General features: G+C 39.3%; 1 protein-coding gene across 6 annotated transcripts in view; it reads right to left on the reverse strand.

Annotated features, from left to right (window-relative positions):
• The window catches only part of TBC1D32 (TBC1 domain family member 32), a 65,951-nt gene that overhangs the window by 49,230 nt on the left and 3,073 nt on the right, over window positions 1-13,648 (reverse strand). For 5 of the 6 annotated variants that reach the window (XR_014546884.1, XR_014546885.1, XM_083608495.1 and 2 more), the window contains exons 3-13: window positions 13,011-13,172; window positions 8,620-8,797; window positions 7,082-7,153; window positions 6,392-6,517; window positions 4,512-4,590; window positions 4,301-4,404; window positions 4,141-4,202; window positions 3,300-3,435; window positions 1,976-2,035; window positions 1,519-1,618; window positions 1,031-1,168 (exon numbers count right to left, since the gene is read on the reverse strand). Coding sequence is in view for 4 of the 6 variants with exons in the window: in XM_083608495.1 (XP_083464621.1) it covers window positions 1,031-1,168; window positions 1,519-1,618; window positions 1,976-2,035; window positions 3,300-3,435; window positions 4,141-4,202; window positions 4,301-4,404; window positions 4,512-4,590; window positions 6,392-6,517; window positions 7,082-7,153; window positions 8,620-8,797; window positions 13,011-13,172 (1,217 nt within the window). In the remaining 2 variants the exon portion in view is untranslated. Of the gene's footprint in view, window positions 1-1,030; window positions 1,169-1,518; window positions 1,619-1,975; window positions 2,036-3,299; window positions 3,436-4,140; window positions 4,203-4,300; window positions 4,405-4,511; window positions 4,591-6,391; window positions 6,518-7,081; window positions 7,154-8,619; window positions 8,798-13,010; window positions 13,173-13,201; window positions 13,394-13,648 lie in introns of all 6 variants that reach the window. The other variant, XM_083608496.1, reaches the window with a different exon arrangement.

Consider the following 13,648-nt stretch of genomic DNA (forward strand, 5'->3'; position numbering starts at 1 on the left):
AAGATGATAATGTGTACTTCTTCATAGCCATAAACCAACCTGCCTTGGAAAAACCATAAGTCAGCGCTGCATGAATAAGTACAAGCGAGCCCCAGGCACTTGTCCTCACCCTCCTCTTCCAGTACAACAGCAGGAGGTGGAAAATAAGACAATTGCGGGTTAAATGACCTAGAGTTTTGTTGCATCCCACCTAGGGAAACTGATTAATTTAAACTATGCCATGTTTGGAGAATCATAAACTGTGATTCGATGCTGTCTTATTGCAACTAACTATAGTTTAAACTAACCAGAGTTCCAGTTCCATTGATATCAGTTCTCTTACTGAGCCATGATAACTTCCCCAAAGGAAGCAAGGTATTCCAATGCAATTCTGTCTCGCGTGCCTGTCATTGTCTCCAGCAAAGAACTCAAAAGCAGTATTCTAATTTCCCCATTTTTCCACAGGTACATGCAATAGATGTGTCCATGCAAATTTGTGAACTGGCACACTAGCAGATCTGGTAACTTCCCTTCACTCCCAAGGTTTGGACATAACAATAAACACCAGTTAGTTGAAAACAGAAAACACATGCTTCCTTGAATCCTCCTCAGGAAAGATGGGTTGAAGAGAATAAAAGTGCATGAACCGAAGGTTGTTTACACTGCACTAAGCTATGGTCTAGCATTATGTTCAAATCAAGTCACCATGTTAGTTTTGATAAACATCTCAGCTTCGCCAATGTTACAGAAAACAACAAAGTTTTGTTATAAATAGGTTTTAAAAAATCCAGATAAAAATAGTGAGACAGGAATTTATGTGTAATCCTTCTATATAGAACAGCATGTGATGATGCACCAGGCACTCCAATAACTGTCCTGCTTACATAATTTACGCCACATAATTTACACCCTGTTGTACAATCTCTTTTGGATACCTATAAGCCCTCTCCCACAAACAACAGAACCAAAGCTGAAAAAGAATTAGAAAAATGGCCCTAATAGAACACACTGTCATGTTTCTATGCTTCTATGTTCTTTAACACGCACTTACCTTTTCTGTTTTTCAGCTGAATAGGAAAAAGTCTTCTGCCTTGTTTATATATCAACAATCTTCCTAAGAGGCTCAGGGAATGAACAAAATATATATACTGTAATTCTTTTCCAGTGTAAACATTCTTCTGTTTATTACCTTGAAAGACAAGACAGTTCATGTCAATAAACCTGTGCTGTTTCTTGCTTCGTTCTTTTATACTAGAGTCCAAGCAATCACTGCTATCATGGGCAATAATGTATTTATAAAGAAAACTGCCAAGATCACAAAAAATGCAACCACCAATAAAAATTGGATTTGCCATTTCTAGGTGGGAGGGAAGCCTCACACAGTTGAAATGTTATTTAGAAATTCTGAGATAGAACATATACTGAACATTTGTCATAAAAAGCGCTACTGGAACACTGCTACATATATTATTAAAATGTAAGCAAAAAAGAAGACTTCAAATAAATATATATTATTCAGCATATGGAAAAATTACTTACCATTATGCAATGTGGAGAAAGAATTAAACCTGCCTGTTTTATCAATCACTGATTCACAAGTTTCAAGATAGGAAACACACTGCTCAACAGATGCAATAATCTGACGAATAAAACAACAAGGTATAACAAAATTCACAGGAAATGCCTATTGCACAATTCCCTTTATTAATGAAGATTCACTTCACTCACATCATTAGCAAATTTGCATTTGACCCTTTTCACATGAATTTTGAGCTGGTAGAAGTACATACAGGCAGTAGTGTAAATTATAAAGTCTCTGCAGAACATCATATTTAGAATGTGAAACTGAACTTCCTAAATGGTCATATTGATAAACAAAAATCAATTAAGGAGTATGTAATATCTTAAGATATGTCTTGGTTCAGTTGTAATTGATATGTACTTTGTTCCTTGTATTGATGAGAAAGGATATTGACTGATGAAAAAACAGACTTACCAAAGATTTGTATTTTTTTTCAAGTAGCCTTAGCACCACTGTTCTGCTATAATATGCATGCTAAAATGACAAAACAGACATACATTACACTTAAAGCACTGAGTAAAAAATCAAAATGATTCAATTATTTTTCAACTGATTACAAGATCAAAATTGCACAATAAGTTCTGAAGCTAGTCCATGTTAATATATATTGGCTTGGAGACAGGTGTGTAGAGAAGCAAATAAGTGCTTTGTATTTACTGGAAAAATAGTTCAAATTGTCCGTAAACCTACAGCACTATTTTAATTTCATTTTGACTACTGCCTATTGACACCAAGGACAATTCTACCCATACTCTACAGCAGGGGTGGATGTTGCTGGATTTCAGTTCTCATTAGCCCTAGCCAGCATGGCCAATGGCCAGGGGTAGTGGAAGTTTCAGTCCAACATATGGAGAGCTCCCAATTCACCATCCACGCTCTACAGCATGGGTAGGCAAACTAAGGCCCGGAGGCCAGATCCGGCCCAATCGCCTTCTAAATCCGGCCTACGGATGGTCTGGGAATCAGCATGTTTTTACATGAGTAGAATGTGTCCTTTTATTTAAAATGCATCTCTGGGTTATTTGTGGGGCCTGCCTGGTGTTTTTACATAAGCAGAATGTGTGCTTTTATTTAAAATGCATCTCTGGGTTATTTGTGGGGCATAGGAATTTGTTGTTGTTTTTTCCCCCAAAATATAGTCCGGCCCCCCACAAGGTCTGAGGAACAGTGGACCTGCCCCCTGCTGAAAAAGTTTGATGACCCCTGCTCTACAGCCTTCTAAAACAAGGGGACGTTCCACATGCGTAATAGATTAAGTCATCTACTTCTTAAGCACAGTCCAGACACCATGCCTCTAAGATGCATTTCCATTGTAGGGATCATGCAATTAATTTGCTTATGGTGGGATTTAGTGTTACATCCATCATGTGCTAGCAGAGTGCTATAGTATTCCTGCAGTGCAAGTTTTTTTGGGTTTTTAAAATACAAGTAGTCCTCCTCCTGCCATGTTCTTAACTTGGTTTGGGTTAGTTTGAAATGTTACTGTGGGTTGCATTCTATCCTGGTGAGCCCATACCATTCCCATTAAGCCAGATGAAGGAGAAACCTGCAACCTTCCGTGCAATTCCTCAGAAATTGCAACTTATCTCATCTATTGCATTACACTGACACATTCAATATCAACCTCTTGAAGAAAAGGACTAAGAGGATTATTAGCTCAAGGCATTATCAACAAAGCAATAACCTTGAAGGACTAACAGAAGAAGCTGCAATCAGCAAAATACATACATTTGCTTACCATCCATTTTTTAAACCAAACAGCCTTGAGATCGACTAGAGCCAAGAAGTACACGGGATCCAAAGAAACAGGGTGGCTTGACTCACGCTTTGCTGACAAAAGTGACAGGGTACTCTCCATTATTTCTTCCATGTACCTAAATATGTTATAAAGAACGAGCTGTTAAATAAAATCCCAATGTTCGTACTGATGCCATTTGTATTTAGACTGCCCATCATTCAAAAAAGGAATTTGAAAAGGGAAAGAAATCAGATGCATTTAATATTTTCCACTTTACTGTGAATATGATTTTTTAAAGTCAAGAAATTGTATGTACTATTTTTATTTTGTATACACCAAAAGAAAGTCACCTTCAAAAGGAGATTAAGAAAGTTACAATGAGCAATATTGTGAGTATGTTTACTGGGGTACTGTGAATACATTTTGGAGTTAAACTGTAATAATAATTTATAGAGTACGCAGAACACCATTCTCCATGCTTAAATATTGTGAAGACCAGTTGAAAGGGACCAGTTGAAAGTGATTGTGATCCTTAATCACCAAACAGGAAACAGAAGTGTCACCTGTAGAATCCAAATCAGGAAACCAGTAACTGGCGTAGATTAAATAGCACAAAGAGATTAGTTGGTTTAGGGAGTTTTAAGTCAAGGAACTTTGTCCTCATAGACACAGATTGACTTATGACAGCAAGCAATGGAACCAAGAAACTTCACTATCAAAAGACAGATGAGTAGCAGTAGTAATTTCATGTTTAATAAATCACTGATTTTAGTAATTTAGCACAAAGAAATTGCAACAGGCAAATGAAAACTAAGGAAACAATTGGATAATTGTGACATACTTTTCTGGATGACGAATCCAAAAAGATGGTACTTCCCTCTGGTACTCATTTAGCAGACGTATCTATGAATAAAAGAAAAACAGCTTGTTTGCTTTTTTTAAAGTCTAGATGGGGAAAATAATTAAATTTGAAAAAGAAATATGGGAAAACTGATTTGTACCTTTTTAAGTAAACGGATTATATCTGGGTTGCTTATATCAATACCTATTGATATGGTAGGAACATAACTATCTTCAGAAAGGAAGTACATCTCTAAATACTTTGCTGTAAAGAGATAAATAATTGCCAAATAATTTAAGAGGCAAATTTTAAAAATGGTTGCTGGCTACAGAAAGCAAGTAACATTTCTCCATTTGACTTAATGAACTTACCCAAACTTGTATACAGTTCCCTTGTCATATTTAGTGGAGAGGAAGAAAATGTCTTGGCATAGAATTTCAAAACTTTGTCCTGAAACAGTAAAAATGAAAGCTAGTTCATAAAATCTAAACAGAATTTCAATGTTCTGCGTCAGCAGCAATGTTATAAAGAATATCCGACTTGTTAATTTATTTCATTTCATTTTTTACCCAGCATTCTTCGAAGGCGTTTCGAACTGTTGTCTTTCCACCTCACAACAACCGTGTAAGGTAGTTTATGCTGAGAGACGATCAATAGCCCAAAATTACCTAGTGAACTTCATGAGTGAATGGGGATTTAAATCTGGGTCTCTATAGTCCTAACCTGATACTAACCACTATACCACACTAACTTCTGTAGCTCTAACATACACCAGATGCACCTGTAGACTTTTCATTCAAAAGCTGAAAATTATTATAACATAACTCCCTATATTGACAGCTGAAGCACTTGGGCCTATATATAAACACACAAACAACAGGCTATACAGTGGTACCTCTAGATACGAATGGGATCCGTTCCAGAGCCCCATTCGCATCCTGAAGCAAATGCAACCTGCGTCTGCACGTCTGTTTGTGCCACAATTTGCCGCTTCCACATATGCGTGTGACGTCATTTTGACCGTCTGCGCAAAAGCGAGCGGTGAATCCCAGAAGTAACACGTTGCGGAGCGCAACTCGAAAGCGCTCAACCTGAAGCAACTTCAACTCAAGGTATGACTGTATACACAAAACACGTTGTATAGAGGCCATGCCAAAATGTACCTACAGGACCTCTCCCTCAATATCTGGAGTTACCTTGATGGGAGAACACACCACCACTTTATCAAACAATAAGATAGCTTATAGATATATTACTATATTGGAAGGCATAAGGTTTGCTATAGTCCTGCAGGCTTTCTATTTCAGTGTTTACCTGAAGGAGCATCTCCACTCCCATCCTTCTGCCTGGACACTGAGGTCCAGCGCCGAGGGCCTTCTGGCAGTTCCCTCACTGCAAGAAGCAAAGTTACAGGGAACCAGGCAGAGGGCCTTCTTGGTAGTGGCACCTGCCCTGTGGAACACCCTCCCATCAGATGTCAAAGGAATAAACAACTATCTAATATTTAGAAGACATCTTAAGGCAGCCCTGTTTAGAGACGTTTTTAATGACTGATGTCTTAATGTATTTTTAATCTTCTGTTGGAAGCCGCCCAGAGTGGCTGAGGAAACCCAGCCAGATGGGCGGGGTATAAGTAATAAATAAATAAATATTATTATTGATATTTTACATTCATTCAAAAAATGTGTAACACCACATAGCCCAAAGGCCAAATGAGACCCAGCAGTGCTCTCAATTTGGCCCTCAAGGCTGTTTTCCCCAAACCATGTCATATGAGGCAACAAGTGTGGGGCAGGTAAGGAAGTACTTACAAAGGAACAATCAGGAGCTTAAACTGAGCTTGCAATTATTCTTTTGCAAGCAGCGACGCTGTGATCACCCATCAGCACTGACAGTGAGCATGCCTGAAGTTGCCACCTGATGTTGTAATGGTATGAAGTGACTGACAGGTTGACAGCTCTGTTCACCTATCAAAATGGCTTGTGGGGAAGCTCAGGATTCAGCCTACCAAATAGAAAAGCTTCCCGATCCCTGCGATACAACAGGGACAATTAAAACACTGCATATATATGCATGCTATTCAAGGAAGAAGTAGTAGTAGTTATAAAGAAAGATATACTTGACCTGCTTCATTTAAAATCCCAATAGTCACTTTTCTACATGGAATTTCTGAGAGGTACATAAAATCTTTGCATGTGCTTTGATTTTGCACACTATATAAATGAGGAATGGTAAAAAATAATTTCCTTACACTGAAACTGGAATCCGGATCTGAAAGTGCTGTTGCAAGATGTTTACGTAAATTAGCCCAACTCTCACAGTTTAATATATCAGATGGAGGAGCAGAACACAATGTCTGCATAGCTTCCTGACGCACCTGCAACATCAAGGTAAGATGTGGGTTTAAAAAATCACAAAGAGTATTATCATAATAAAACAGAAATCTTCAACCAATGTGATGATGCGCGCGCGTGCACACACACACGATAAGGTAAAGGTAAAGGACCCCTGGTCAGTTAAGCCCAGTCAAAGGTGACTATGGGGTGCGGCGCTCATCTTGCTTCCTGGCTGAGGGAGTCGGCGTTTGTCCACAGACAGCTTTCCGGGTCATGTGGCCAGCATGACTAAACCACTTCTGGTGCAACAGGTTGTGTGTGTGTGTGTGTGTACCTACACACACAACCAGTGGACCACAGAATCATCTACCCTCCACTATGTTTTCCACCTTTAGCTCTCCTGCACAATGCCTCCATACTTCTGCTTTCTAGATCTCACCTTCCTCTTCCTAAGTCTCAAGCCCACACTCGTATAAAGAACTAATAACCAATCATGCCCCCTCCAAATGAGACTATCCAAGTTCACTCAAGCAACGTGAGCTTAAGATGTGCTAAAATAAAAAGTATTGTCTAAGTGGGTGTGTCCATTTGCCTTTTAGACTCACTTCCTTAGGTTGTGCCGGATCAAGCCTTTCTACCAGTAGTTGCAACTGTTCTTGATTCATGAATGTATAACTCTGTAACACATTGCAAAATGCTCATTAAGTAACTCATTAAATTAAAATGATTAATAACTATAATAATTAGCTATTATTAGCGAAATAAAAATTATCTTTAAGGGATTCACATTATCTTAATGAAATATTAAGGGGGGTATTGTTAATTATCAAATATAAGGGGAAAATGTTACCTTTCTATTTTTAATAACCTTTCTATTTTTAATTATACAACATGTGATACCAACCATAACATTTTGTAGAAATAAAAGTAAGACATTTTGGAAAGACCTAAACTTTATAGTGCTGCTCCCAGTAAAAAAACCCACAGAATCATAGAACTGTAGAATTAGAAGGGACCCTAGGATCATCTAGTCTAACCCCTGCAATGGAGGAATCATTGAGAAGGTTTAAGTACATAGCAAACATTTTGAATATTAACTTTTATCTGGGAAGTAAAGTATTGTAATTAGGTTTGTACTTAAATTGTATGGGGTGCATGTACACCTTTGGTCCCCACCCTGCACTCAGCTCTAACCTGTGGCTCCTAGAAGCTGTCAGAATGTGACAGCTGGCCAGCTAAACCAAGTGAAGATAGCTGATGGAATTAGTGAATTAGGCACTTCCGCCTGCATGCGAAGACAGGCTCTGGCGTATTGAGCCCTAAGGCGGTTGTATGCCTCCTTCCAGCAACTCCTGCAGTCAAGCTGGTGTCAAATGTATAGTTCTGCTTTCCGTTGGGCCATAATAGCAAGGCCAAGAGTGGGGGTCTTGTCATCTGGGCAGCCCAGGACCTCCATACACACTGCCCAGGCTTGCACCTCCAGGAGGTCACTTCAGTGATGCTAACACAGCAGTTTGACTACACCCCTGGAGGAGCACTCCATTGTCTCTCGAGACACAGAGATGCCAACAACTTAAACTGACTTCAATATTGTGGGTACCCTGTGCACAAAGCGGAGATGTGTAGAACTGCACTGAGGTTGATGGGAAATCTTAATGCTGTGAGAATTCTATGCATGCCCTCAGATAAGGTATTCTAACTTTCAGTGGAGATAATGCAACCCCATAAAAACCAATAGGCTTCCAGCCCTCGATCTAAATGGAATGGATTTTATCTATTGATTTTGCAGTAACAATCTAAAGAAAATATAGCCTCAACTGGCAGTGTAAGTCAGAGAAAAGAATTTCTCATTGATTTCATCAGCAACAAACAAGAGGAACATGAAGATGAAATCACAGAAACCAACTAGGGCTCTCCATTAACTCTAATGGGAGAGCATTTAGATATGACAGCTATTTTGGTGGCATAGCTCTATGTCAGCAGGGAAGTAAGGCCCAGCCCAGGGGAGGATAGAATGGCAACTATGGCCAACTAGTCACTCTTCCATTCCTTACCACACCCGTGCCTTCCCCTTACACCCTTGTTGTTACAACAGCATAAAAGATGGTGGCCCCACAAGATTATTACATAGACTTGGCCATACCTGATTAAATGAAGAATCACTATCAGAGCAATTATCTGTATAGTAACTGCTGTGCTGTTCTGTTTTCACTTTCCTCTGAATTTCCTTATAGCGCATCTGATCTTCTTCAAACTTGTTAATTAAAGATTCAACTACAACCATCATAACATTCTTCAGAGAATGCATCATTTCTCTATACCTTCAGAGCAGAACAAATGTTATAAAAACAAGCAAGTTCACAAATCTTATTACACACAGGCTGAACTTCTAAGCACGAACATCAATGGCACTTAGTTGTGGGTAGGTAAGTACAGTCAATAGGAAGTGATTGGTCTCTTTTTGTGGGGGCTTTGCACTGGTAGCATTGCAGTCAGAACAGAAACTTCTAAGGCGAAGCAATGGTTGGGAAGTTACCTTCAGATATGTCCAACCATACAAGAGGGAAACCATACAAATGTTAGTACCTATTCACTGAAGGACTTTTACACAATAAACTTGAATTTTCCAGTTAAGTGGAGACTTAACTGGAAAATAGAAAAGGTCACAAATTGCCAATAGCAAACTGATTTACATTCAGATACAAAGCAACCAAGCCAGTATTGGGACCAAAGAGCAACAGAACAGGAAAATACAGTCTCTGTATTGCTGAACCACAAACCATATCTTTGGGAAACCTAGTCAAGGCTGCCTTGGGTGTTTTTAGGTTCTATATATTTTCTGACAAGACAAAGGTGCTGTTGTGGGCAGGTGGGGAATAAATCTGTTCTGGATGAAGCCACTATCCCCTGTAGGAGCAGATTCAAAGACTACACCACTTTTGTTGCTTGAGGCCCAAATAATCTCAGTTCTAGGAATGCCTATCTCCAGTTTAAATTGATGTGCCTTCCTAGATTGCAACAGCTTTGCTGCAGTGGTCCGTGCTCTGTTGAACTCTAGATTTGATTACTGTAATGCAATCTACATGGGGCTACCATTGAAGACAGTCTGAAGTTGCAGCAGAACACTATCATATTATACTTGGACTTTCGGAGGAAGAGAGGGCAACTAGCCCCATTGTATATCGGGGGGTGGGTGGGTTGTGTGGAGAGAGTCTCTTCCTTTAAATTCCTGGGAGTTTATCTTAGTGAAGGCCTCACTTGGAAAAACAATATAACTCAGGTGGTTAGGAAGGCCCAGCAGAGATTCCATTTCCTCAGGGTCTTGCGAAAGAACAATGTTAAACAACAATTGATGACCTCCTTCTACCGGTCCACAATAGAAAGTGTCCTCTCATATTGTATCACAGTGTGGTACGTTGGCTTGACGACCACGGAGAGAGTGTCTTTATAGAGGGGGGTGAACACAGCACATGATATCATGGGCTGTCCCCTGAGCACGCTAGATGACATCGTAAGGGTTCGTTGCCTTAGGAGAGCGAGAAAAATTCTCAGGGACGATTCACACCTCGGCCAGCACCTCTTTAATCTTCTACCCTCGGGCAGGAGATATAGAAGTATAATCAGTCATACCAACAGGCTAAAAAACAGTTTCTATCTGTGGGCTGTTAGGCTGCTGAATGGAAAATAATATAGTGCAACTGACTTTCGGGGTTGGTGTGTTGTGCGACAAGCACACAGAGTGCAATGAGATTGAGTGTTGGGAGGGGGAGGCTCGGTTAATTTCATTGTACACAGGTTGAACACTGACAATAAAAGTACTACTACTACTACTATTATTATACCTATCTTTCTGGAATTGCACTAAATGCCCATTTGCTACCAGGCCCAACTCAAGGTGTTAATGTTAGCATATAAAGCCCTAAACAATTTAGAGCCCAAATGCTGGAAATACTGCCTCTTCCTGTATCTGCCTAGTCAGACACTGCAGTCTGCAGGGTAGGTCCCTAATGTGGTCCTGTCAACAGATGTATCAATGATGCAAGATAGGGCCTTATCCTTGGCAGTGCCCAGGTCATGGAACTCCCTCCCACTAGAGATTCAGTAGTCCCTCCTCCCAGTGAAAAGGGAAAGGGTACTGTGAAGTAAAGGGTATATGGGATATTTATTTGTGCTTTTATACACTGCCTTCCTAATCACTCCCCTTTAGTCTTAAAAAAGAAACCCATGAAGATTGAGAATCCTAAATAACAGTATCTAGCCTTGGGGTTTTTTTTTTATAAACAAAGGCTACCCTACAGGAATGAACATAGCCTGGCATTCATCTGTGCTCTCTAAAAATTATTTCTTTGTGCGGTTGGCTCAAAACTGACATGCCATTCCTAAATGTAAATAAATGGCTTATTAAAAATACAGCAGTCCACACATTAATTTATAAAAGCAATTAAGCACTGATTAAGTAACGAAGTTTTTCACAATGACATTTCTAATTTCCTCTCACAGAACAAGGCCATCCACATATCATTGAAATTACTATTAAAATGTTCCTAAGATTGATCTCATCATTAGAGGTTCACTGAACTTTTCTACAAGGGGTCCTCCTTACCCTTGGTACTTTCACATTTGTATTGCAATCTCCCTCTGTCTGATATATCCCTCTGGCTATATTTAAAGTGATCAACACTTCCAGTAATATTTTGTTTGGTAAAATCTCATAACTAACTGGGCTGACAGAAACATTTCCGTAATTAGTATTTATTGAATGCACTGCTTTCCAGTTGTAAATAATTATAATTGAGTTCTAATTTTGCTACTATTCACAGAAATTGTTGACAATCATATACCCTAATCCAATTCCACCTATGAACACAAAAGCACAAGCATACACACAGCAGTGTCATGCTCACACAGGCATCCCCAATTAATGCCAAGGACAGATATGTCCTCACATCCGACAGTACCAATGTAATTACACTGAACAGTGAAAATCCCACTTAACCGAAATCTTTTTACTGGACCACCTGATGGGCACCAGATTAGATTATAGTTTACAGTCCCTCCCTGAATCCCTTCTTAGAGGTAGAAAAGATGCATAAACATTGTGTGCATACCTCTAGCTTGTTACAGTGAGGTATCTGCAGCACAGTGCTTTAAAGTAGCATTTAAAAAAAAGATGCAGAAGAAAAAACTACTGCAACAAATACAAAAACAAAAAAACCAAAGAGTAATTTTTCATGAAGGCTTTTAGATAATAAATTGGCTGTACTTATTGCACTGCTTCCTTCCAGAGACATTTTGTAAAATGTACTGTAAATGCAGTGAAACTTTGAACTTAGGGGGCTGCGTTGCATTCTTTGGTAAAGTACTTACTGTAAATAGCTTATTGTACAAATTCATCTGAATTAGTTTTAAGCAGGATATATCTTCTCAACATTTCTGGTCAAACTACACTCTACAATTTTGGCTACAATTCCATTTACATGGAAGTAAGACCCACTGAACCCAATTGGCTTACTCCTTGAGTACGCATGTATAGGACTGCGACACCATGCCATGATTCCATGGTACCTAGCACACTTGTTTGAACAAAGCAGCAGAAACAGTCATTCAGAAAGAACAGGTGTCTCAGGATAAGCATGAAATGTGAGGTGCACATTAATACCAAGTCTTCCCATGCTCATACTTATGGAATCAAAATCATACCACTGACACATGAGCGAGGTATAGGCAGACTCAGCATAATTCTGAGGTACATACAATTACCAAAACTCTGTGGGGTGGAAAGCTAAGGAAGGGAGACACCAATTCAAAAAAACAACAACCCAGCCCCTGAACTACTCCACAGCACAAACCAAGAAGATTAGAAAAATCTGCTGGATCAGGCCAGTAACCCATCTAGTCCACCATCCTGTTCTCATAGTGGCCAACCAAAACTATTGAGATGCAAAGGAAAAACTAACATGGTTGGGTGGGAGCAGCAGAATAGAGCTGCAGGAACAGAAGGAGACACACAGAAGAGACATATTGTTCACACTGAAAAACTAGATCTTGACTGAAAAAATAATAAATGTAGCTGGAATTGGATACCAAGTGCGTCTACCCCACCCCACCCTCAAAAAGATCCAAAAGGAGAGGAAAAAACAACAACCCAAAATTAGCCTAGTGAGGACTGGGCATGTTCAGTGGGCCTGAGATGCTGGCTAACGTTCAATGAGAGGAGAGGAAAACCAGGGGGTGAGGACAGGATAAAATGGCTGGAAACCAGTATTCTACACTGCAGTATTTTGTTGCAGGGCCACTTGTTTGAGTTTTAATGCCAGCATAAAGTAATTTTTTTCTGGCTTAAGCAAGGAAATATTACAAACAATGCCAAATCTGAAGCCAATCTTTCAGAAGAGTTACAATAATGAAGGGACACGATTTCTGAAGGATAGTGCCAGGACCGATAAAATCAAGTATAAGCAGGAAAGAACATTTGAGAAAGTCATTCTTTTTGGACACTGTAGGTTTTTACATGTGTTTTGTACATGTACTCACTCTTTTGATTCTCGAGTCTTTTTAGTAACATGCTGTACCAGTGTATCATAGCCAGATCCTTCACCCTGATTTTGTGCAGATGTACATTTCTCAGTTTCTTCTTCTATTACGGAGCCCAGCATGCTACTTATATATTGCCTAAGATACTTCACAAATTCATAGCTGTAATAAACATGTAAAGTATAACTTACTTTGTGCTGTTGTATTTTCAATGTTACATAAACTGTATTTCATCAGGCTACTGCTAGAATTCTGTACAGCAGGAGTTGGTCTAGGAACCTGTGGTCTTCCAGATGTTACTCCTATCATCTCTGACCACCAGCCACGCTGGCTGGGGCTGATGAGACATCTGGTTGTTAGATTCCACAGGTTCCCCACCTCTGCTGTAGAGATGTCATGAAAGATTAGCAGATTTTTAACAGTAGATTTGCAGAGGTGAAAAGAAACTAGGTATTTAACTCACACCGAGCTTTAAAAGAATTTGTGGTCTATCTGCCAACTGGAAAAAATAAAGTATTTCTCCATAAATACTTAGTGTACATAATCCTCTGGCTGCAAAATTATCAAACACACATAAAAAAAAGAAAATGTAAAGATATATTTAATGTCTCAAAAACCATAGTTCACAAATGTTTTCA

The sequence above is a fragment of the Podarcis filfolensis genome (assembly GCF_964270895.1).
Source record: "Podarcis filfolensis genome assembly, chromosome: 3".
NCBI classification, from domain to species: Eukaryota; Metazoa; Chordata; class Lepidosauria; order Squamata; family Lacertidae; genus Podarcis; species Podarcis filfolensis.